Below are 24,633 nucleotides of genomic sequence, written 5' to 3' on the forward strand. Positions count from 1 at the left end.
CCCAATGTGGGGTCCTTTCTTTACAAATTAAAATAGTGTCATCACAGCCCCCTTGCCCAAAATGCACCATACAGAGCACGTTCACCCTGGTGATCTAGTGGCAGGTAAAGGACACAATGCAGGAGACAGAGTAAAGAAGTTGGTCCAATGTAGTGCTGTGTGTCTCTGAGACTTGCAATGCAGTGCATGAGCTGCCAAACAATTCCCTATTGGGGTAAATTTTTTAAAAATAGACTAATGCCATCACAGCCCCCTAGCCCAAAATTCACCGGCCTATAACAGTACTGAGCACGTTCACCCTGGTCATCTAATGCAGTTAAAGGACACATTGCAGGAGACAGACTTAAGAAGTGGGCCCAATGTAATGTAATGCCAAATTCCCCAATATGGGGTCCTGTTTTTACTAAATAAAATAGTGCTTTCACAGCCCCCATGCCCAAAATTCACCGGCCTATAACAGTACAGAGCACGTTCACCCTGGTCATCTAGTGGTTCTGGAGGATGAGGATGAGGATTAGGAGGAGGATAACAACAAACAGACCAAATGTGGAAGCGTATACCCATGTGTGGTTGTGAAGAGATGCATGAAAATACACCTCCACAAAAGAGAGAATGTATTTGAGGTTATGTTTCGCTGTTTTCACTTGGTGGTGTACAGAAGTCTTTCCCAATCCAGCCCTTGTTTATTTTTATGAGTCAGCCTGTGAGCATTTTCAGTTGACAGGCGGATGTGCTTATCTGTTATAATTCCACCAGAGGCACTAAAAACCCGCTCTGACAGAAAGCTAGCAGCAGGACAGGCCAGGACCTCCAAGGCGAAGAGAGCCAGTTCATGCCACATGTCCAGCTTGGATACCCAGTAATAAAAAGACACAGAGGAATCACAGATGACATTTTGTACGATCTGCAAGGTACTCCCTCACCATCTTCACAAACATTGCACTTCTTGTGACAGCACCCCTTGCCTCTGTGCCGTCAAGATGGGAGGGTCTGAGAAAACTGTCCCAGAACTTTGCCATTGTTCCCCTGCCTGAGCTGGATTGCACTTCTGTCTCTCTCGCTTGGACTCATTGTTTGTACAATAAACTCTGACGTCTGCTGCCAGTGTTGCTGCCAGTGTTCTCACAAATTTTCTAAGTAATTCCGCTACTAGGGCCCTCTGGTACTGCAACACTTTAGTACACCTCTCTGCCTTTGGTAGAAGAGATTGAAAGTTCTACTTGTAGCGTGGGTCAATTGTTATAATGTGAGGGTCACGTGAAACGCAGCGCAACATAAAGTCAGCCATGCATGCCAGACTGCTAACAGTTAAGACTTCCATGTCCTCACCAACAGGACAACTGACCATGCTGTCCTCCTCCTGCTCTTCCTCCTCCCCCCTGTCCTCAGGCCATCCCCGCTGAACAGATGGTGTGACAGCTGTGTTTGTAGTACTGTCTATAGCGCATGAAAGTAGCTCCTGTTCTTCCTCTTCCTCCACCTCCTCATTGACTACCAATCCACGATGAGAAGGCATGAGGCAGGGCTGAGTGTAATCCTCCTGTATGGTTCCTTGCTCCATGTCCTCATGCTCTGCCTCCAATGCATCCTCTTTAATTGTGAGCAGAGAGGTTTTCAGAATGCTGAGAAGCGGGATGGTGACACTAATTATTACATCATCGCCACTCACCATCTTGCTGCAGCCCTCAAAGTTTTGGAGGATGGTACATATGTCGGACATCCATGTCCACTCCTGAGGTCTTTTGTGTGGAGTATGAACTGAATATCAAAGGCCTTGTTTATGTTGGTAGTCAACAACTGCCCTCTTCACAAGGCTCACAAAGCCTTTTCAACATAAGCAGTGTAGAGTTCCAGCACGTGGGGACATCACACATTAGCCGGTGAGCTGGAAGCTGCAAGCACTGCTGAAGCACAGCACTGGCGGCTGAAGCAGTAGCTGACTTTCTAAAATGGGAAGACAGATGATGTACTTTCACTAGCAGATCCGGCAGCTCCAGGTAGCTTTCCAGAAAACATTGAACTACGAGGTTAAGCACATGAGCAAAGCAAGGTGTGTGTGAGCTCACCTTGCCTCAGAGCCGCCACCAGGTTACGGCCATTGTCACACATGACCATGCCTGGCTGTAGGTTCAGCGGTGTCATCCAAACATCTGACTGCTCTTTCAGCGCTGTCCACAATTCTTCTGCATTGTGTGGTTTGTCACCTATGCAGATTAGCTTCAGCACAGCCTGTTGCCGCTTGACTGAGGCAGTGCTGCAGTGCTTCTGTGAAGCCCCAGGGTCCTGGTTGTCACAGCTTAATTGCTTTCCTCACGGGGAGAGTGATGTCACACTTGGAAGAGATGGAAGATTCCTCTTAACATGTAATTAGCACATACAACACCATTCTGACTTCAGGCCAGAATTGGGAGTGCTGCACCCAAAATCAGGGGAGCTGCTCTCTCTTTGGTCAGGAGGAGGAGTTAGTTGCTAGGCAGTTGCTAGGCAGTTGGGAAGATTTAGACAGTTGGTGCCAGACAGCAGACTGGAGCAGTCTGAGGCAGAAGGACGAGGGAAGGTGCCGTACAGCCTGATGTGCCGTAGCTCCTAGATAGCGAGATACAGAGGGAAGAACAGCCTTTAGCTAACGCACTGGAGAGCGAAGCACAGGAATGTGACAAAAGGGGAGAATAGCTGAGACTGGGATACATCCCTAATTGAGCGCAGACATCAGTAGCCAGAAGACCGAGGCTTTAGTGGGACTCTAAGACACTGCTAGGGCTAGCGGAATGCACCAAATAATTAGAAAGATAAAGTAAGGTGCGTTCACAGCCCGGGGTCCACCATGCAGAGATGGAACCTTCTGCTAAGTAATGACAGACTATTTGGCAGGACAATATGGATTTACACACAGGTTAACTTCACCCAGTATGAAGAAATCGAACCCTGTTGCATCACAAGGCCGCGGTACCGCACAAAGAGCGCAAGCAAGGAGTCACAGAACTCTACCCCTAGACTCGGGACACTGCAACTGGGGTGTCAGCGTAACCGAAATAATAATTTAGATGCACGGGAGTGCATGCGGTGCCACTCTGGCAGACGCCACTAACCACCCAGACTTGGGTAAGGAAAGCGCTGTGAAAGAGCACGGCGCCACACTGGCGGTCACAGCAATTTGACGTTGTTTTGTGTGTCACGTGCTGATAGTTAAGTCGGGCGCTAGATAGCAATCATCCGCCTTATGCGAGCAGTCATACACAAGGGAGGGGATAATTAATGAGCGACTTTCACACGTCAACACACACATGTTTACAAGTGTACCCTAGCGCATGGCAGGGCAGCCATGCGAACCTTTTATAGCGGCAGGACTACAAGACCTTCCAGATGAACCAATAGGAGCCACAACAGGACCTGAGCATGTGACCCCCAACCTCCAATGGGAGGTTGTCCTGTGGGCATGCTCAGTAAGGCAAAAGCAGGACCTGTTCGCTGCTGAACATTGCTCGCTACAAGGACAGAGCCTGGAAGGGCAGTAGTAACCAGTCGTCCAGTATCAGCCTGAGCTAGACGCTGGGACCGATGTCTCCGCTGAGCAGACTCCACTGCGGCTGCTGTCCCCAGGATAGAACGTCCCCAGTACGCCAATTCAGAGTAGGTTCATGGTTTCTTAGCCAGGGGAGTCCTAAAAGAAATGTATGGGATAAAGACGGTAAAACATAAAATGCCAACTTTTCTAGATGTAAAGCTCCAATTTGAATCTCAATCTCCTCTGTGACAGAAAAAACAACCTCCAGCAAAGGCTGACCGTCGACAGAAGCTATTTGCCTAGGAACCTCCAAGGATCTGACAGGAATCCCAAGTCTCTCGACCAGCTCAAGTTGAACAAAATTCCCAGCCGCACCAGAATCTACATAATCCTCAAGAGAGAAGCGACTGGAACCCATGTGTAAAATGACAGGCAAAATCAAAGGTGGAGAGGAATCATGACTACCTAGGGAGGCCTCTCTTACCTGACCTAGGCGGAGGCGTTTCCCGGCTTCTGGGGACAAGAACGCAGAAGATGAGAAGCGCTGCCACAATAAAAGAATAAGACCTGTGCGAGTCTCTCCTTTCGGCTTTGTCCGGCAAGCTTGAGGCGATCAACCTGCATAGGCTCAGGGGAAGAAGATGAAGAAGCTGCAGTGGTTTGGGAAAGAGAAGTACCACATGTAACGGAGGATAGACGAGGAGGTCTCCTCTCTCTGATAACCTCACGAGAACGCTCCTGGAACCGCAAATCAATGTGAGTCGCCAAAGAGATAAGGTCATCTAAAGCAGAAGAAGTATCCCGCCCTGCCAGCTTATCCTTAATACGAGAAGACAAACCTCGCCAAAATGCTCCCACCAAAGCTTCATTATTCCAACCTAAATCAGAGGAGAGCGTCCGCAAACGGATGGCATATTGAGCTACAGAAAGGGTCCCCTGACTAAGGTTGAAAAGGGACTCAGTAGTTGATACCAGACGACCAGGTTCATCAAACACCTTGCGGAAGGTGTCTAAAAAAAAGCAAGTTGAGAAACCACTGGATCATCTCGCTCCCAAAGAGGGTTCACCCAAGCCAAAGCCTCGCCCTCCAAATAGGACATCACAAAAGCCACCTTAGCTCGGTCAGTTGGTTACAGTAGCGGGGATAATTCAAAGTGTAGTTGACACTGGTTGAGAAACCCGCGACATAATTTAGGATCCCCACCATACCGAGGTGGCCTGGCAAGACGGGTCAAGGGCTGTGGAGCAGACGCCTGTACAGGAGCAGAAGCAGCAGTCTGAAGAGAGAGAAGTCGATTACCGACAGAGGCCATAAAATTCAAAATATGGGACTGAGTGTCCCGTTGCTGACTTAACTCTTGCTGAAGAGCCGCCAACTGAGTAGCGTTACCAGGGTCGGTAGACTGTAACGTCGCGAGACGAGACTCCATGTTCTTGAGAAAGGACATGATTCTAGTCTGGTTCTCCCGCAAAAAAAGTAACTGTTTTTGAGTGGCAGAGACACCAGCGGGGTCCATGGCCTGGTTATACTGTTATGCTCTAAGAATCAGGCTGCACTCAGATGTCATCCGAGTGCAGTCCTATTGTGAGTGACGATTCAAAGAGGGAAAACGGGAAGTGGACCCTCTAGACCGAGACGACGAACCCCTCACGGATGAGCTGACCAGATAGACTGCCCCCTATACAGGGAGATGTGGGGATTGGGGATTAATCGTATTAACCTGGGTAGTGCATTCCAAAGAATCGGCGCAGCACGTGTAAAGTCTTGTAGATGGGAGCTGGAGGTTCTGATTATTGAGGATGCTAACCTGAGGTCATTAGCGGAGCGGAGGGCATGGGTAGGGTGGTAGACTGAGACCAGAGAGGAGATGTAGGGTGGTGCTGAGCCATGGAGTGCTTTGTGGATGAGGGTAGTAGTTTTGTACTGGATTCTAGAGTGGATGGGTAGCCAGTGTAATGAATGGCACAAGATAGAGGCATCGGTGTAACAGTTGATGAGGAATATGATCCTGGCTGCAGCATTCAGGACAGATTGGAGCGGGGAGAGTTTGGTAAGAGGGAGGCCGATTAGAAGAGAGTTACAATAGTCCAGACGAGAATGAATAAGTGAAAGTTTTTGCAGAGTCGAAAGTAAGAAAAGGGCGAATTCTAGAAATGTTTTTGAGATGCAGATAAGATGAGTGAGCCAGTGATCGGATGTGGGGGGTGAATGAAAGCTCGGAATCAAGGATGACCCCAAGGCAGCGGGCATGTTGCTTTGGAGTAATGGTGGAACCGCACACGGAGATGGCAATGTCACGAAAGGTAGGTTAGTAGAGGGAGAGAACACCAGGAGTTCAGTTTTTGATAGGTTCAGTTTCAGATAGAGGGAGGACATAATGTTAGAGACAGTGGTAAGACAATCACTGGTGTTTTCTAAAAAGGTCGACGTGATAACAGGAGAAGAGGTGTATAATTGGGTGTCATCAGCATAGAGATGGTACTGGAAACCAAATCTACTGATTGTTTGTCCAATAGGGGCAGTATACAAAGAGAAGAGGAGGGGGCCTAGGACTGATCCTTGAGGAACCCCAAAAGTAAGGGGAAGGTGAGAGGAGGAGGAACCAGCAAAACATACAGTGAAGGATCGGTCAGAGAGATAGGAGGAGAACCAGGAGAGAACGGAGTCCTTGAGGCCGATGGAGCGGAGCAAAGTGAGGAGGAGCTGATGATCCACAGTATCGAATGCTGCGGAGAGATCCAAGAGAATTAGCATGGAGTAATGCCCATTAAATTTAGCTGTTAGTAGGTCATTAGAGACTTTAGTGAGGGCAGTTTCAGTAGAGTGTAAAGAGTGGAAGCCAGATTGAAGAGGGTCGAGAAGAGAGTTATCTGAGAGATAGCGGGTAAGATGGGAGTGGACCAGGCATTCCAGGAGTTTGGAGATGAAGGGAAGGTTAGAGACAGGTCTATAATTAGTGGCACAGTTTTGGTCGAGGGAGGGTTTTTGGGTGTATGATGGCATGCTTAAATCAGGAGGGAAAAATACCGGAAGTGAGAGAAAGGTTGAATATTTTTGTTAGTTGAGAGGTGACAGCCGGGGAAAGGGACTGGAGGAGGTGTGACGGAATGGGGTCACTGGTGCAAGTGGTCGGGCGAGAAGATGCAAGGAGTCTGATTACTTCTTCTTCTGTAACTGGTTCAATGGCAGAGAGTGAACTAGATGCAGTGGAGGAGGGAGGACAGTGCATGGTATGAAGAGATTGGGAGATGATTTCCTGTCGAATGTGGTCAATTTTTTCTTTGAAGTTTTTGGCCAGATCGTCAGCGCGGAGATCCGTGGTTGGGGCCTGCTCTCTTGGGTTGAGTAGGGACTGGAAAGTGTCAAAGAGACGTTTAGGGTTATTTAACAGTGAGGTGATGAGGGTGTTGAAATAGGTTTGTTTGGAGAGGTGAAGGGCAGAGTTGTATGTTTTTAGCATGAACTTATAATGGATGAAATCTTCGGGTAGATTAGATTTTCTCCACAGACGTTCAGCGCATATTGAATCCATATTGAGCATATGGCACTTTAGCAACAATTTAGTGACAATAACCATTTGATACCTACTTATTTGTTCACTGCAGCAGTGTTTGTTCCATAATTATGATATTTAATCCAAACTGATCACTTTGGTATAATTTTGCTTGGGACAATAATAAGCCATTGAGTAACCTTAATGCTTACACATTGCACTATTATTAATCCTCCAACTTTGGTATTGAACAAATATGGAGCACGTTGCACCTTAACATGTTGGAGACAATGACTAATTAATACCTAACCAACTGCATATAGCAATACTATCTTTCCCCCAAACCTGGCATTGAACCCATATTGAGCACTTTGGCACTTATTAATTGTTTGGGATTTTAATAAGCAAATTAAGCAGTTCAGTGCTATCATGTGAGAATTATTATTTTACAGGAAGTGTCTTTGATATATCCAAGGTCCCCTAGGGAACTGACTTTAATAATTGATACTTGACTTATTTGCTCATGAGCCATTTTTACCCTTGGAACTCCCTGGTCATTTATAATAGTTCTTTGTGATTCACACAATATTAAGATTTGCCACTTACTGTATCTAAAGATTCTCTATATAGAGTGTAATAATCTATACAGTATTCATCTGATGAGATATTTTAATATCATGTGCTTGCCACTGGCGTAGCTAGAGCTTTTGCCGCCCGGGGCTGTTCCCGAGTTTGGCGCCCCCCCCCATTGGCATCACTCAACGCCGGGCACCGCCCCCTCAGTGCTGTTTACCCATGAAATCCGGCGCCTGCGTTGTGTATCGCTGTTTGGTGCAGGCGCAGAGAGCTCTGGCCATCTGACGTCACAGCCAGGCTTGAAGACTGCGCCTGTGCGGCGAGTGCGGCCACCCACCTTGGTAATCCCAGCCCCGCAGTGTGTTATGCACTATGCAGAGTGCGGGGCTGGGATTCACAAGCAGGGCGGCCGCACAGGCGCAGTGTCCAGCATTGCCCCAGTGTGTCCAGCAATGTGCCCCAGTGTCCAGCATTGCCCCCAGTGTGTCCAGCATTGCCCCCAGTGTGTCCAGCAATCTGCCCCAGTGTCCAGCATTGCCCCCAGTGTGTCCAGCAATCTGCCCCAGTGTCCATCATTGCCCCCAGTGTGTCCAGCAATCTGACCCAGTGTCCAGCATTGCCCCCAGTGTGTCCAGCAATCTGCCCCAGTGTCCAGCATTGCCCCCAGTGTGTCCAGCAATCTGCCCCAGTGTCCAGCATTGCCCCCAGTGTGTCCAGCAATCTGCCCCAGTGACCAGCATTGCCCCCAGTGTGTCCAGCAATCTGCCCCAGTGTCCAGCATTGCCCCAGTGTGTCCAGCAATCTGCCCCAGTGTCCAGCATTGCCCCAGTGTATCCAGCAATCTGCCCCAGTGTCCAGCATTGCCCCAGTGTGTCCAGCAATCTGCCCCAGTGTCCAGCATTGTCCCCAGTGTGTCCAGCAATCTGCCCCAGTGTCCAGCATTGCCCCAGTGTGTCCAGAAATCTGCCCCAGTGTCCAGCAATCTGCCCCAGTGTCCAGCATTGCCCCAGTGTGTCCAGCAATCGGCCCCAGTGTCCAGCAATCTGCCCCAGTGTCCAGCATTGCCCCCAGTGTGTCCAGCAATCTGCCCCAGTGTCCAGCATTGCCCCCAGTGTGTCCAGGAATCTGCCCCAGTGTGTCCAGCAATCTGCCCCAGTGTCCAGCATTGCCCCAGTGTCCAGCATTGCCCCCAGACAGTGTGTCCAGCATATTACCCCCAGTGTGTCTGAGTCAGACATAAAGAAAAAAAAAAAGCCTGCCCCCCCCCGCACCCCCCTTCCTACGCCACTGGTGCTTGCAGTTTTTTTGTACTTGTATCCCCTATCTTTTAATATATATTGTATTGTATATGTTCAATAAAGTATGTAAAGTTTTCTATATATTTGGCATTTGCTTCCGCTTGATGGTATGATTGAATCTTTGGAAAGAGCTGAAACATGCCATCTGGAAAAGGCAACCTTCAAACACGAGACAACTCGTTTTGTCCTGAGATTACTTCTGAAAGTGGAAATGACCGAGTCCCATTCCTTACTATGCTACTAAGCAGTACTAGTCTGAACATGTATGGGGAAATACAAAATCAGACAGACAGGGCACAACTGAAACTGTCACACAACACGCTGTCATGGAAATACACAAAGGGATATAAATACGCTCTCATGGAAATACACAAAGGGACTGGCTAGAGCTTCAGGTGGCAGGGAATATTGGCGGTGGAAGTAGGATGATGGCAGTGGAATCTCTGTGGCAGCGGCATCCCCGTCGGATGATGCGCCCTGAATGCTTGTCCCCGATGAGGCTCCTTGGACCCAGCGTCAGCGCAGGAACCCCTCCAGTGACCCTCCAGTCCAGGTGCCGGGCCTGAAATGTTCTAGCAGGCCCCAGTCTGGAAGGAATCCAAGAACCGGGCTGGGTCCAGAGGTGGTTTGCAGGCCTTTGTCGCCGTTGGGTGCGTAGCCTGTGCGTGCCAGAATGACGACTTCTGGTGACGTCAGGGTGATGCTCCAGTCGGGCGACCCAGCTCTGCTTCTTCACACAGCCAGGGGATTACCATGGACGCTCCGGTGGTGGGTGGCGCTTCTCTTCAGCAGCGGCTGTCAGCCCTGGTATTGGCTGCAGGAGTTCCCTCATAAGCAGCCAGTTCTGCGTTGGATGGGCATCAGCTTCTGGTCCTGGTGGGAGGATTGGGCAGCAGGTTTGTGCCTTGGGGGTCCCCCTTGCAGGTGCAGCTTGCTGGTCCCAGCAATTATGGTATGGTATCGTCCAGGGTGGAACGGCTCTGCATGGTCACGATATTGGTGTCTTCAGGATCATCGGCATTCGGATCTCAAGCCCTAGAGGGTCAGGTGGTCAGGATCATTGCTATGGACAGTCATCTGGATGCGAGATCTGTGGCTGGGGGATCACAGCTCCCTCGCAGTCCGGTGAGTATGATTCTTTGTGTTGTCCGTTGTCTTCACTGTTTACATCCCTGGTTGTGGGTGGGAGTCTGGTGGCTCGGTCAGGAGTTTGGGGTCAGGGTGTTGGGGTTCAGGCAAGTCTGGGGGTTGAGGTGTTTAGTGAGGTCTTGAGTTCTGTGCATGATTTACTGGCATGTTTGGAGGGTGGAAAGTCGACTCCGGCACATTTAGCTGCATGGGTGGGTTTGCAGTTGTTGGGTCCTAGTTTTTCGGGTTTGGCATCGGTGGTGCCCAGCAGAAGTTCTGATCCGGTGTCAGTGTCTGTGCAGACAGATAAAGAGAAGGTGTGTAGAATTCATTTAGATGATAGGGCACATGGGGAGGTTTATGTTTGTTTTGAGGGTCCGCATGGGGCTCATCTTAAGAAGGAAGTACATGAAAAAATCTGGAAGGACAAATGTGTCGAGATTTTTTCACTACTTCCTTTAGAGAAGTTTTAATTTGTACAAAGGGAAAAAGGATGAGAGTAAAAAGGAGGAGGAAGAAAAGCGTAGCTGGCACCTTATCCCTCAGACATTTGTCAATTGGCTGCAGGCTTTTCCTATTTTGTCAAGTGTAATAGGGGAAAAGGCAACAGAGAATTACTCTCCTTTGTTCTGTTATATGGACTCCATTGAAGAGGCCCATAAGGTTTATGGTGGTCAAGCCTGGCCCCGTTATGATGAGCAGTTTCGGCAGCGGAAAGCTATTTGTCCAGCCATCAGGAGGGATCAGAAGGACATAGTTTTGTGGCTGCGAGTTATGGCGCCATCTAGGTTTGGCCATTCCTTTCATGGGGAGGGTGGGGTTGCCAGTCAACCACTCAGGGGAGTCTGCAATGGACAGGGTGGCAGTCAGGGCTGACAGGAGCTCAGAAGCCTGGATTATGCTGGCAGTTTAATGAAGGTCAGTGTAAGTGTGGAGCCAGTTGCAAGTTCAAGCATCTGTGCTCACACTGCAGTGGTTCCTCCCATGGCACTGCCAAATGTTTTAGAAAGAACAAGGCAAAGGTGGAAGGTAGAACTACCAAACGAGGAGACTCCAGTGAAGCTGGCCACATTGGTCCCTTATCTAATTAGATATCTGGATAGGGTTGTTGTTGTCCGGTTTTAGGGATGGTTTTAAAATTCCTTCCCCTCCTTTTGAGATCTCCCGGGTTTTTAAGAATCATAGGTCGGCTGGGCAACATGAGAAGTTGGACTAGGAATTTGCTTTTGGCCAAGATGTCCAGGCCTTTTAGTGTTCCTCCTTTTGCTCCTTTTGTGGATTTAGTGGTTTCCCTGTTAGGAGTTGTTCTGAAAAAGGAGCTGAATAAATTCTGGTTTATCCATCACCTGTCTTTTCCTTGCGGGAGGTCGGTAAATTACGGTATTGACCCGGAACTCTGCTCCTTGGTTTATACGTCATTTGATAAAATGACGCGTTGGGTTCGGAGTTGTGAGAGGGGGGCACTTTTGGCTAAAACAGACATTGAATCTGCTTCTAGATTGTTGCTAGTTCATCCTGAGAATGTTAAATTGTTGGGTTGTTTTTTGGGGAGGGAGTTTTTTGCTGGCAGATGTTTATTAATGGGTTGCTCCCTCTCTTGTGCGTTTTTTAAGGCTTTCAGTTCATTTATCGAATGGGTCGTCCATGATGTGTCGGATTGCAATTCCCTTATACATTATTTGGATGATTTTTTGTGCATTGCTCCTGCTCAGGTAAGGTGTTGCGAGGTGATTCTGAGATCAGTGGAATGGGTAGCGGAGCGTTTTGGGGTACCGCTAGCTCAGGAGAAGATAGAAGGGCCCTGTACATGCCTTTCTTTTTTTGGGAATCGTGATAGACTCGGTTAATTAGGAGTTCAGATTGCAGGAGGAAAAGGTAAGAGCTTTGCAGGAGGAGGTGGCACAGGCTAGGTGCCTTAAAAAGTTGTCATTGCGGGAGGTTCAGTCGCTTTTCAGTAAGCTGAATTTTGCTTTCTGCATTATCCCAATGGGAAGAGAGTTTTGTCAGCAGTTGGCTAGCGCCACTGCAGGAATTAAGGCCTCACATTATTTTGTTCTGTTATCAGGAGAGCACAGGGCTGATTTGGAGCTTTGGGATAGGTTCTTGGAGCAATACAATGGCCGTTCTTTGCTCATGGAAGAGGCGGTGGAAAATGGAGATTTGGATTTGTTCACAGATGCGTCAAGTGGGGTTGGTTTTGAGGCATACTTTAGAAATCAGTGGTGAGTGGCTAGGTGGCATGAGGAGCGGTTTTTGTCAGGCCTTGTCAAGATTATCGCATTGTTGGAGATATTTCCTATATTGGTAGCTGTGCATTTGTGGAAGAGGAATTTTCAGGACAGGAGGGTATATTTCAATTGTGACAATATGGGGGTAGTGTGTGCGATTAACAGTTTGACCGCATCTTCACCTCCTGTGATTCGTGCTCTTTGGCAGTTGGTTTTGACCTGTTTGTCCATAAATGCATATTTTATGGCCTCTCATGTGCCAGGTGTGAAGCATTCCATTGCTGATTCGCTGTCTTGTTTGCAGTGGGAGTGCTTTCATTGGCCCCGGGTGCAGAAAAAGCAGGTTTAGAGTGCCTGGCAGGACTTTGGAGTGTGGTCTCCGGGCTGCAGAATCTTTGATTCGGTTGTCTCTGGTTCCTAACACGTGGGCTGCTTATCACTTGGTATGGTGCTCCTGGGAAAGCTGGTTGGTGTTGTCTGCGGGTAATGATTCTGTTGCAGATCAGGTGTGAGCTTTGTTGTTGTGGTTGAATCCAGGGCCTGCAGAAGGGAGGTCATCGTCGAAGGTATCGCGGATTAGGGCAGCTTTGTCTTTTGGTTTGCAACTTCGGGGTCAGAGGGATTTGATGAAATTGTGTTTGGTAAAGCAGGCATTAAAAGGGTTTAAGGGCTTAAAGTGTAGGGGAAGTGGTGTCCCCCAGTAGAAGTAGAGGGGGTGGTCTTTTAGTCAAGGATGTGGTAATCACGAAAGGGAAGTTGGAGTTTTGGATCAGGTGGTCAAAAACTGATCAGGAACGGAATGGAAGCGGGTTGTCTTGGGCGCGCTGCCGGGATCTTTGATATGTCCAATACGCTGTTTACAAATTTTCAATGGTTTTCGGCCTGGTAAGAGGGGGCCTTTATTGTGTCATGCTGATGGTTCCTTTCTATCAAAGTTCCAATTTGTACAGTGTTCAGGAAGGGGTTGGTGTTGTTGGGTTTGGATGCTTCCAGGTTTGCTTCTCACTCTTTCAGGATTGGGGCAGTGACGGAAGCAGCAGTTGGTGGTCAAGGCCCAGAAGTAGTGAAGCAAATAGGGAGATAGGATTCCAGGTGATATAGGAGTTATAATAGGCCTCGGGAGTTGGGGCAGAGCTGTGCACTTGAGGTGATTTATATTGGCGTGTTGTTGGGAAGAGTTTGTGGTGCAAATTGTTTCTTTTTTATTGTAGCTTCCAACCCTTTGTTGATCTGGATCTTGAACCACTCATATGTCCACTGGAAATTTGCGGGGTGAGGGGAGGCAGCTTGGTTTTTCAAGGAACGTGGCAGTTATCAGGTGGCTTGGTTTCATGGGAATGGGTTGGAGCAGGGTTCTTCAAGAAGTCCATAACAGTGCCAGGCTGGATAGGTCTAATATTTTGGTGCTTCACATTGGTGGTAATGATCTGGGGGTTCACCCATTTCTGGAATTAGTAAAGGACATTAAGCATGATTTGCTTAGATTGTGGGAATCTTTTAGAGGGTTGATGGAAATGTTGGCATCACTCGAGATTATTGGAAAAGATTACCAAGGCCATAATAAAAGTTAACAGGGCTGTGTCCAATTTTGTTTCTTGGAACGGGGTGTTGCGGTCCATCATTTTGATTTTTAAAAAGGGGATGAAAAATTTTGGTTGGCTGATGGAAAACATTTGAATGCTGTAGACATTGATTTGTGGGCACTTGATTTGCAGGACGGGATATAAATGGCCATAGCATTTCGGTGTGGGGGGTCTCAGGCTTTTCAAGGTGGTCAAATGCCCTTATTGTGGCCGTTGGTGTAGTCCTTGAAGTTGGTGCTAAATTGGTCTGGAAGATCATTGGGTATATGGCTTCCTCAATTATTATTATATTATATTTTGGTCTGGTGATTTTGGGGGGATTTTAGGCAATGGTTGGTCGGATCCCCAAGGTTTAAGTGGACAATGGAACCCCTTGGGGTATTGGTGCTCTCGAGCCAGTGGAGTAACGGTAATGGTCTTGTATTTGTCCGCAAATTAATTTGTATGGTTAGTCACTGGATTTTGAGAGCTTCAAGGACCCTCCCAGTGATATAGTGTTAAATTTTTGTATGTTATTTAACCCCTTTCTGCCATTGGACGTACTATTCCGTCCATGTGGGGTGGGCCCTAATTCCCAAGGACGGAATAGTACGTCCAGCGCGATCGGCCGCGCTCACGGGGGGAGCTTGGCCGATCGCGGCCGGGTGTCAGCTGCCTATCGCAGCTGACATCCGGCACTATGTGCCAGGAGCGGTCACGGACCGCCCCGGCACATTAACCCCCGGCACACCGCGATCAAACATGATCGCGGTGTGCCGGCGGTACAGGGAAGCATCGCGCAGGGAGGGGGCTCCCTGCGGGCTTCCCTGAGACCCCCGGAGCAACGTGATGTGACTGCATTGCTGCGAGTGTCTCTTACCTCCTATCCCTGCAGGCCCTGGATCCAAATTGGCCGCGGGGCTGCATCCGGGTCCTGCAGGGATTACTTCCGGGTGCAGACCAGGCTCTGGTAAGCCTGCAGCACTGGAACTCAGATCGGTGATCTGACAGAGTGCTGTGCAAACTGTCAGATCAGCGATCTGTGATGTCCCCCCCTGGGACAAAGTAAAAAAGTTAAAAAAAATATTTCCACATGTGTAAAAAAAAAAAGAAAAAAAAAATTCCTAAATAAAGAAAAAAAAAATATTATTCCCATAAATACATTTCTTTAAATAAAAAAAATCAAACAATAAAAGTACACATTTTTAGTATCGCCGCGTCCGTAACGACCCCACCTGTAAAACTATCTCACTAGTTAACCCCTTCAGTGAACACCGTAAAAAAAAAAAAAAAAAACGAGGCAAAAAACAACGCTTTATTCTCATACCGCCAAACAAAAAGTGGAATAAAACGCGATCAAAAAGATGGATATAAATAACCATGGCACCACTGAAAACATCATCTTGTCCCGCAAAAAAAAGCCACCATACAGCATCATCAGCAAAAAAATAAAAATGTTATAGTCCTCAGAATAAAGCGATGCCAAAATAATTATTTTTTCTATAAAATAGTTTTTATCGTATAAAAGCGCCAAAACATAAAAAAATGATATAAATGAGGTATCGCTGTAATCGCACTGACCCGAAGAATAAAACTGCTTTATCAATTTTACCAAACACAGAACGGTATAAACGCCTCCCCCAAAAGAAATTCATGAATAGCTGGTTTTTGGTCATTCTGCCTCACAAAAATCGGAATAAAAACGATCAAAAAATCTCCCATGCCCGAACATGTTATCCATAAAAATGTCAACTCGTCCCACAAAAAACAAGACCTCACTTGACTCTGTGGACTCAAATGTGGAAAAATTATAGCTCTCAAAATGTGGTAACGAAAAAATATTTTTTACAATAAAAGGCGTCTTTCAGTGTGTGACGGCTGCCAATCATAAAAATCCGCTAAAACCCCCGCTATAAAAGTAAATCAAACCCCCCTTCATCACTCGCTTAGATAGGGAAAAATTAAAAAATTTAAAAAATGTATTTATTTCCATTTTCCCATTAGGGTTAGGGTTAGGGCTAGGGTTAGGGCTAGGGTTAGTGCTAGGGTTAGGGCTAGGGTTAGGGCTAGGGTTAGGGTTAGGGCTAGGGTTAGGGCTAGGGATAGGGTTAGGGCTAGGGTTGGGGCTAGGGTTAAGGCTACAGTTAGGGTTGGGGCTAAAGTTAGGGTTAGGGTTGGGGCTAAAGTTAGGGTTTGGATTACATTTACGGTTGGGAATAGGGTTGGGATTAGGGTTAGGGGTGTGTCTGGGTTAGAGGTGTGGTTAGGGTTACCGTTGGGATTAGGGTTAGGGGTGTGTTTGGATGAGGGTTTCAGTTATAATTGGGGAGTTTCCACTGTTTAGGCACACCAGGGGCTCTCCAAACGCGACATGGCGTCCGATCTCAATTCCAGCCAATTCTGCATTGAAAAAGTAAAACAGTGCTCCTTCACTTCCGAGCTCTCCCGTGCACCCAAACAGGGGTTTACCCCAACATATGGGGTATCAGCGTACTCGGAACACATTGGAGAACAACTTTTGGGGTCCAATTTCTCCTGTTACCCTCGGGAAAATACAAAACTGGGGGCTAAAAAATAATTTTTGTGGGAAAAAAATTTTGTTTTATTTTTACGGCTCTGCATTATAAACTTCTGTGAAGCACTTGGTGGGTCAAAGTGCTCACCACACCTCTAGATAAGTTCCTTAGGGGGTCTACTTTCCAAAATGGTGTCACTTGTGGGGGGGTTTCAATGTTTAGGCACATCAGTGGCTCTCCAAACGCAACATGTCATCCCATCTCAATTCCTGTCAATTTTGCAGTGAAAAGTCAAACGGCGCTCCTTCCCTTCCAAGCTCTCCCATGTGCCCAAACAGTGGTTTACCCCCACATATGGAGTATCAGCGTACTCAGGACAAATTGTACAACAACTTTTGGGGTCCAATTTCTTATCTTACCCTTGGGAAAATAAAAAATTGGGTGTAAAAAGATAATTTTTGTGAAAAAATATGATTTTTTATTTTTACGGTTCTGCATTATAGACTTCTGTGAAGCACTTGGTGGGTCAAAGTGCTCACCACACCTCTAGATAAGTTCCTTAGGGGGTCTACTTTCCAAAATGGTGTCACTTGTGGGGGGTTTCAATGTTTAGGCACATCAGGGGCTCTCCAAATGCAACATGGCGTCCCATCTCAATTCCAGTCAATTTTGCATTGAAAAGTCAAATGGCGCTCCTTCGCTTCCGAGCTCTGTCATGCGCCCAAACAGTGGTTTACCCCCACATATGGGCTACCAGCGTACTAAGGATAAATTGTACAACATCTTTTAGTGTCCATTTTCTCCTGTTACCCTTGGTAAAATAAAACAAATTGGAGCTGAAGTAAATTTTGTGTGAAAAAAAGTTAAATGTTAATTTTTATTTAAACATTCCAAAAATTCCTGTGAAACACCTGAAGGGTTAATAAACTTCTTGAATGTGGTTTTGAGCACTTTGAGGGGTGCAGTTTTTAGAATGTTGTCACACTTGGGTATTTTCTATCATATAGACCCCTCAAAATGACTTCAAATGAGATGTGGTCCCGAAAAAAAAATGGTGTTGTAAAAATGAGAAATTGCTGGTCAAATTTTAACCCTTATAACTCCCTAACAAAAAAAAATGTTGGTTCCTAAATTGTGCTGATGTAAAGTAGACATGTGGAAAATGTTACCTATTAAGTATTTTGTGTGACATATCTCTGTGATTTAATTGAATAAAAATTCAAAGTTGGAAAATTGAAAAATTTTCAAAATTTTCGCCAAATTTCCATTTTTTTCACAAATAAAGGCAGGTAATATCAAAGAAATGTTACCACTATCATGAAGTACAATATGTTATGAGAAAATATTGTCAGAATCACCAGGATCCGTTGAAGCGTTCCAGAGTTATAACCTCATAAAGGGACAGTGGTCAGAATTGTAAAAATTTGCTTGGTCATTAACGTGCAAACCACCCTTGGGGGTAAAGGGGTTAAACAAAAGGCTGCTGTGGCCATTATTATCCAACATATGGTGTCATTCTCTTAATTTGGGGGCTTAGGTCAGGGGAGTGGTTGGGTATTTGGACAGGGAAGGATTAAGCTAAAGAGAAGTGCCCACCAGAGCATCGACAATACCAATGTCATGGAGCTGTTCGAGAAAACCTCTTTGTGACATCACCTTTTTGACTTGGTCATTAAGGCTACGTTCACATTTGCGTTGTGCGCCGCAGCGTCGGCGCCGCAACGCACAACGCAAATAAAAACGCAGCAAAACGCATGCACAACGCTGCGTTTTGCGCCGCATGCGTCGTTTTTTTCATTGAATTTGGACGCAGCAAAAATGCAACTTGCTGCGTCCTCTGCGCACCGACGCGGGCGCCGCAGCGACGCATGCGGCGCAAAACGCAAGTGCGCCGCATGTCCTTGCGCCCCCATGTTAAATATAGGGGCGCATGACGCATGCGGCGCCGCTGCGGCGCCCGACGCTGCGGCGAGGACCGCAAATGTGAACGTAGCCTTAGATCAACACTATACCAGTTGCCAGATATATTTCTACTTGCTTGAGTTACACAATATACCATTGAATACATGGCAAGAATAAATTAACAATAAAGCAGTCTCTTATGCAACTAAAATGTTTCTTAAAATGGAACATTTACTTCCTTTACCAAAATTAGGGAAAAAATATATGGTTAGCCTCCTCCCACCCATAAATTTAAAAGATATTTTTTGTCAATCAAAAGAAAATTTGAATACTCTGGTGAGCCTAAATGTTTTGACCATTCTGCATTGATTTTCATAGCCACACATGCAACTAATGAATTGCTGATTTCTAATGCCTATGCTAGATTTTCTATAGGCTAATGTAATTGTTGCACATATATTTTAGTAGGGGTTTAGAGACTGTCTTCTTAAACCTCATATAATTTTTGCTCATTGAGTCCAACATTGTTATTAACTCCTACAAACCTATTCCTTCAACTATCATAGTTTCCAAAATGCCTTTCTTTGTCATTATCTGGCTGACGTAGGATTGTAGTTCTAATGATGATTCATGCTGGGAAAATAGACTCATGTTTCTACATAGCACATAGAAGGATTTAGCTAGTCTGTTTGTAATCATGTGATGTCAAAGAACTAACGGAGAAGAAGAGAATCAACTGGGTGGATGGAAAAATATATTTAATTTTGACAAAACTCAAATAATTAAAAATATATTCATGCAAAAGTATAAATTACATAACCACTATATGACATTGAACTTGAATATTCACCTATTTATTCTTTTTTGTTTGTTTTAATAAATAACATTTGGAAGAAGGAGTTTTTTTGTGATTGAGTGATTAACCCAGATATACATAGTGATATAATTGTAGGAGGATTCAAAATACAACTTTTTGTAACATTTGAACATCTTTATCCTTCCCTCTTTCTTCCTTCTACATTGGTTTAGGCAAATGTGGCTAACCTTATTTGACCAAGGATTCTTGCTAATTTTGATTTTCTTAGAGCTGCTTTGACATCCTTGTTCCTTAAGGTATATATAATTGGATTTAAGAATGGGATAATGACAGTGTATATGAGGGCAAGGAATTTGTCATGTTGACTGCCTTTAGGTCTAAGATATACGATAATGACTGAGCCATAGAACAAGCAGGTGACAATGAGGTGGGATGAACAGGTAGAGAAGGCTTTCTTCTTGCCTATAGTGCTTTTAATTTGTGAGATTAGGGCAACAATGTGGATATAGAATCCTAAAATTATAAGGAATGGAAGAGCACTTGCAAAAATAGCTGCTGAACTTGTAACGAGGTTGCTGACCATGGGATTAGAACATGCCAGATTCTGTATTGGAGCCAAATCACAGAAAAAATGGTTGACTTCATTGGGTCCACAAAATTCAAGTTCGACTGTAAATATTGTAGGTATAGCAGCTATCACACATCCAATAATCCACGGGGCAACTGCAAGTTCAATACAAAAAGTTTTGTTCATTATCATGGAATAATGCAAGGGTTTGTTAATGGCTAAATCCCGATCAAAAGCCATAACCACCAGAAGATAACATTCTGCTACTCCCAAAGAATTAAAAGCATACAACTGGGCAAAGCATCCAATGAATGATATCTTCTGGCTAGCTTCTATTAAATTAGCTAGTAGTTTAGGAACAGTGACCGATGCAAATATTATTTCCAAAAGAGCAAAGTCACTGATAAAAAAGTACATTGGTGTATGAAGTGTAAGCTCATATTCTACTAAGACAAGTATGACACTGTTCCCCACAACACAGGATGTAAATGCCAACAGGACAAATAGAAAAAGAAAAATCTGTTGACGCTGCAAATCAGAAAAGGCCAGAAGTATGAATTCCGTTACTGTGGTCGCATTGAAGTCATGGATTCTGTAAGATACCAATTCCTATAAAAGTGAGAAAAATATTAATTAGTAAAACTATGCAACGTAGTGTACATTTGAAATTGATAATTTGTTGAAAAATACAAGAAATTCTGGTGTTTAGCTAACATCACTGAACTTTTGGAAGTTTATATTGTATCACTAAAGTTGTGGATGGTATGACGCTTTTCATTTACAAAGAAAATTTAGATGTATTTTCTACTTCCAGACTGTTCATTGATTTTAATTGTCTCACCAGTTTATGTTCTACATTGCCATGTTGTTCTAAAACAGTCATACATAATATACCGAAGCAGCAGCACATATGGATACTTTCTGTGGAGAATGCAGAAATGGTTTATTGCTGTCTGTTTTCTCAATGTAAAATCAGATTTAATTTAAAAAATATTCATATATATTCAACTGCGCTCCAAACGTCTTTATGAATTTATGGGGGACCACAATATGTTAAATAAATAAAATCTAAATTCTGAATCAGTATGAAAATTTAGACATCACAATTAGCCTATTGCATCCTCCTTTTCAAGGCTGAAGTACAGGTTAAGGGGTGGATCTCATCCATCGGCTTTTGAACCTTATCTAGTATGGTGTTTATTTCTATACACTGTGTGCGGAATTATTAGGCAAGTTGTATTTTGATCACATGATACTTTTTATACATGTTGTCCTACTCCAAGCTGTTCAGGCTTGAGAGCCAACTACCAATTAAGTAAATCAGGTGATGTGCATCTCTGTAATGAGGAGGGGTGTCAGAGAGGCCCGGTGCCTGCGCACTGCAGTACTTTGCTCTGCCCTCAACAGGTTAGACAAAGTACTTAAGAAGATACGAGGCCCCCGGACCGGACTGTGAAGCCCATCGGACCAGAACCACAGCGGGACCGCCCCCAGGTGAGTATAATCAAACCTATTTTTCACATCTTTCAGGATACATCGGGGGTTTATCTACAGCATTACAGAATGCTGTACATAAGCCCCTGATGCCGGTGGGCTTAGCTCACATTCGATTTGGGGGGTGGCAGGTTCCCTTTAATTTATATACAAACTCAAACCACAGTATGGAATTATTACCCTGCATCCAATTGTACTGGTAAGAATATTTTAAGCAGGTTAAAAATTGCTACAAAATAAGCGTTATTCATATTCAGTTTCTAATTTTCTCTAAGACCGCAAATAATGGACCTTTTTGGCATTGAATGTAGGCAGTGTTTGACTGTGATAAATGTTAATGACTTCTTATTGCTCAACAGTCAACTATTAAGTATGTCCTGAACCTTCTTTTCCAGATATAAAATGTCAATGGAAAGCTCAAACATATTGGTTTTTAATATGCCTGTTCAATTGACTTCTCTGGTAGCAGCTTATTTCTCTCTCCCAATTGAAAAATCCTAAAATATGCCTGTTCTCATGAGTGATCTCTTCATTATTTTACACATCTCTTGGTCATGCTGGTTTAAAAGTGGAGTATATCCAGTGAGAATCTCACACCAAAAAGATGCAAGAAAATAAAGTACTATGAAAGTAAAAATGGTGGAAATACAAGTTTTTCCAACCTTCAAATCCTGGAATTCTAAAAGTTGAAAATCCATTGCCAAAATTTGCCAAAATGTAGACATGACATGGTGCAAAAAATAAGAAACTAAAAAATGCATTTACCTCTGATCTATCTCCCATATTTACATGTAGGTAATACTGTTTGGTGACAGCGCATTATCTTCTCATAGCTCATAGATTAATAAAAGCTGAGATCAAATATAACAATGATCCGCTCGATTTATAATGAGCTGAATTGGAGAGGGAGACGCAGTTAATAATCCTGGGGGGGAAATTTTCCACTTGAGACTTAATAGCTTTTTTAATGAAAGGACTGTTTAATAAAGGAACTAAAAAGTGTATTAAAACACTTCAGCTATAAACATTGTGTTTTGTCCATCCATGTATCCATAATATTGCTTAATATTCTGCCACGTAAGACCTTGATCAGCCATAAGTAGCCATCCCTAAGAACAATGCTGCAAAGGGAGAGCAAGTTTGTAATATGGCATGACTAGGACAAAACACAAGAGAAATATACTTGTGTGTGCCTTTGAGTAAGATTGAAGACACTAAGGGCATATTATTGGCTCAAAGTAGGCAATGGGCCAAATATGTAAGACCTATATAGTAATGATCCCCATTTATATGACCTACTCTGCTTCCTTGTGTTTTATTATTGGTCATTTCATAGGTCTTGGTGTGTATCCCACAGACCGTGGTGCCCCCTCAATTCGTATATAAAGTAAACAAACCCTGTTGCTTCTCAGGTCCGCGGTACCGCACCAAGAGCGCAAGCAAAGAGTCTCAGGACTCTATCCCAAGACACAGGATTAGAGTACGTTCAGGCCACTTGCGCTCGCCACCACAACTGGGGTGTCAGGGTAACGGCAAAATAACTTAAATGCACATGAGTGCGTGTAGTGCCGCTCTGGCAGATGCCACTAACCCCCCAGACTTGGGATAGGAAAGCACTCTAATAGTGCACGGCGCCGCACTGGCGGTAACAGCAATTAGACGCTGTTTTGTGTGTTTATTGCTGATAGCTCAGCCGGGCGCTAGATAGCAGACACTGAGCAGTCAAACACAAAGGAGGGGATAATTAATGAATGACTTTCACTCATCAACACACACGATTTCAAGAATACACTAGCGCATGGCCGAGCAGCCATGCAAACCTTTTATAGCGGCAGTGCTACAAGACCTTCCACATGGACCAATAGGAGCCGCAACTGGACCGGAGCGTCCCGTGGGCATGCTCAGTATGGGAAAAGCAGGACTTAGTCCCAGAAAGACCTGCTTGCTGCTGAACATTGCTGGCTACAAGGACAGAGCCTGGAAGGGCAGCAGTAGCCAGTCGTCCAGTATCGGCCTGAGCTAGACGCTGGGACTGACGTCTCAGCTGAGCAGACTCCACTGCGACTGGAGAAGAATGGGAGACTGCAGCAGAGATGGTTCGAGATTCCCCCTGTACAGAGGCGGGATCTTGACACTTAACACAAATACCTCTCCCTTTGCAGTGTCATCCAAATGAATCACGTCTTCCTGTTATTTTTTCCCCGTTGGTCCCCACAGCCTGGCCTGCCTTTGGTGACTCGACCGCTGGTGTAGAAAACCCGGATGTTCCACCACCACCCCCAAAGGATGCTGAAACATTTGTCCCTGTACCTAAATTACCAAACCGATCAAACAGTCCCAATGATCTCACAGTCCCCAAAGCTTCCCTAGAATTACCCAGGCATGCGGCGGACGATGACGACCTGCCTCTAAACCCCTCAGAACCCCATAACATTGCTAAATCTTTCAAATCATGCAAAATTAACCCTAGTCCCCAACTAACTCCCTCAAAAAAGGCATCGTGACTCCAAAACTCAGGGAAAGCCAGCACTGAGATATTAGATAACAAATGACTGCTCTCACCTAGCTGCCTGGACGCTGTGAACCCAGCAGCCGAAGATCCGGAATCCTGTAGAGGCCCCATCCTTTGAAGATCTGAAGCAGTGTTCACAGCTCCTGGGTTTTTCCGGCCCTCAGACAGCCAACTGCTGCCATTGACACTGCCTGCTGCTTGAGGCTGAACCCTCTGATCTGTAGTTGCTGCCAACCTACTTACAGGGCCAGCATCCTTCTACCCGCCGAGAATGATTTCTGCTGGATTCTGTGGCGAATTCATTGGACCCGTATCCAAGGCAGCTGAGTGCTGCCCATGCTTTGCTGATCCCATTTGCACCGCATGTCCTCCCTGACCTATCACGAGCAGGCTGCTGCTTCCCTGCCCTGCCACTGGCAACATGCTGACCTCAGGGCCGGCCGCCCGCCGCCCACGATGATCCCGATGCTGAGGTGGACTGGTACGGCCCCCATGTCCTCTATTCCCACCGACTCCTCCGCTGAGCAGGCCCAGCTGTAGTACCAATGCCCGTTGCTCCAGTTCCCGTCACCACCTGCACTGCATATGACGAGGAGGAGGCTGATTCCTCCCCCTGCTGTAGGCCCCGCCGCACGGCCGATTCCTCCCGCCCATGAGATGCTATGCCTGCAGCCTGTGCTACCTGCAGGAGGGTCCCCAGAGGGTCTCCTGATTCGGCAATGGGCCCTTTGGGTAACCTCCGGGCTCAAGAGCGCCGGAGGCCTAGGCCCTGAGGAGGTTCCTGGGCAGTTCCAGTCATCATCCCCCCCAAAGCAGGCCATTAACCGATGCCTGCAGCCACCCACTGCCCTGAGTGCCCGTCGCGTCCATCAACTGCTGCAGCAAGGCCTTGACTTCCATTACAACAGATACCAGCTTCTTGTTTCCAAGTAAAGGGGTACCTAAAATAGTTCCTAACTATAAGATGGCTGACCCTTATATGCTGGACTCTTGGCCCCACCTCCCTATCACTCAACCCTCGGCTCCACCTAAA

At 45.8% G+C, this 24,633-nt stretch overlaps 2 protein-coding genes across 2 annotated transcripts in view; both read right to left on the reverse strand.

Moving 5' to 3' along the window:
- Positions 1-12,787, reverse strand: part of LOC143793872 (olfactory receptor 10AG1-like) — a 28,022-nt gene extending 15,235 nt beyond the window's left edge. The window contains exons 1-2 of the mRNA XM_077280823.1: positions 12,670-12,787; positions 10,164-10,295 (exon numbers count right to left, since the gene is read on the reverse strand). Of these exons, the coding sequence (XP_077136938.1) occupies positions 10,164-10,295; positions 12,670-12,787 (250 nt within the window). The remainder of the gene's footprint in view (positions 1-10,163; positions 10,296-12,669) is intronic.
- Positions 12,788-19,234: 6,447 nt separating this feature from the next.
- LOC143793877 (olfactory receptor 10A7-like) lies at positions 19,235-20,477 on the reverse strand. The gene is made up of 2 exons (XM_077280826.1): positions 20,436-20,477; positions 19,235-20,203 (listed from the first exon to the last, which is right to left on the reverse strand). Exons 1-2 carry the CDS (start codon positions 20,475-20,477, stop codon positions 19,235-19,237), a joined length of 1,011 nt encoding a protein of 336 aa, XP_077136941.1.
- Positions 20,478-24,633: the final 4,156 nt, after the last annotated feature.

The sequence above is a fragment of the Ranitomeya variabilis genome, chromosome 1, assembly GCF_051348905.1.
Source record: "Ranitomeya variabilis isolate aRanVar5 chromosome 1, aRanVar5.hap1, whole genome shotgun sequence".
In the NCBI taxonomy this organism is placed as follows: domain Eukaryota; kingdom Metazoa; phylum Chordata; class Amphibia; order Anura; family Dendrobatidae; genus Ranitomeya; species Ranitomeya variabilis.

What these genes read in the sequence shown, in the direction of transcription:
- LOC143793877 (XM_077280826.1), bottom strand. Translation starts at nt 20,477, where the DNA reads ATGACTGTTTTAGAACAACATGGCAATGTAGAACATAAACTG. An exon ending in GCAATGTAGAACATAAACTG is followed by an intron (nt 20,204 to 20,435) that starts GTGAGACAATTA and finishes TCACTTTTATAG; the next exon opens with GAATTGGTATCTTACAGAAT.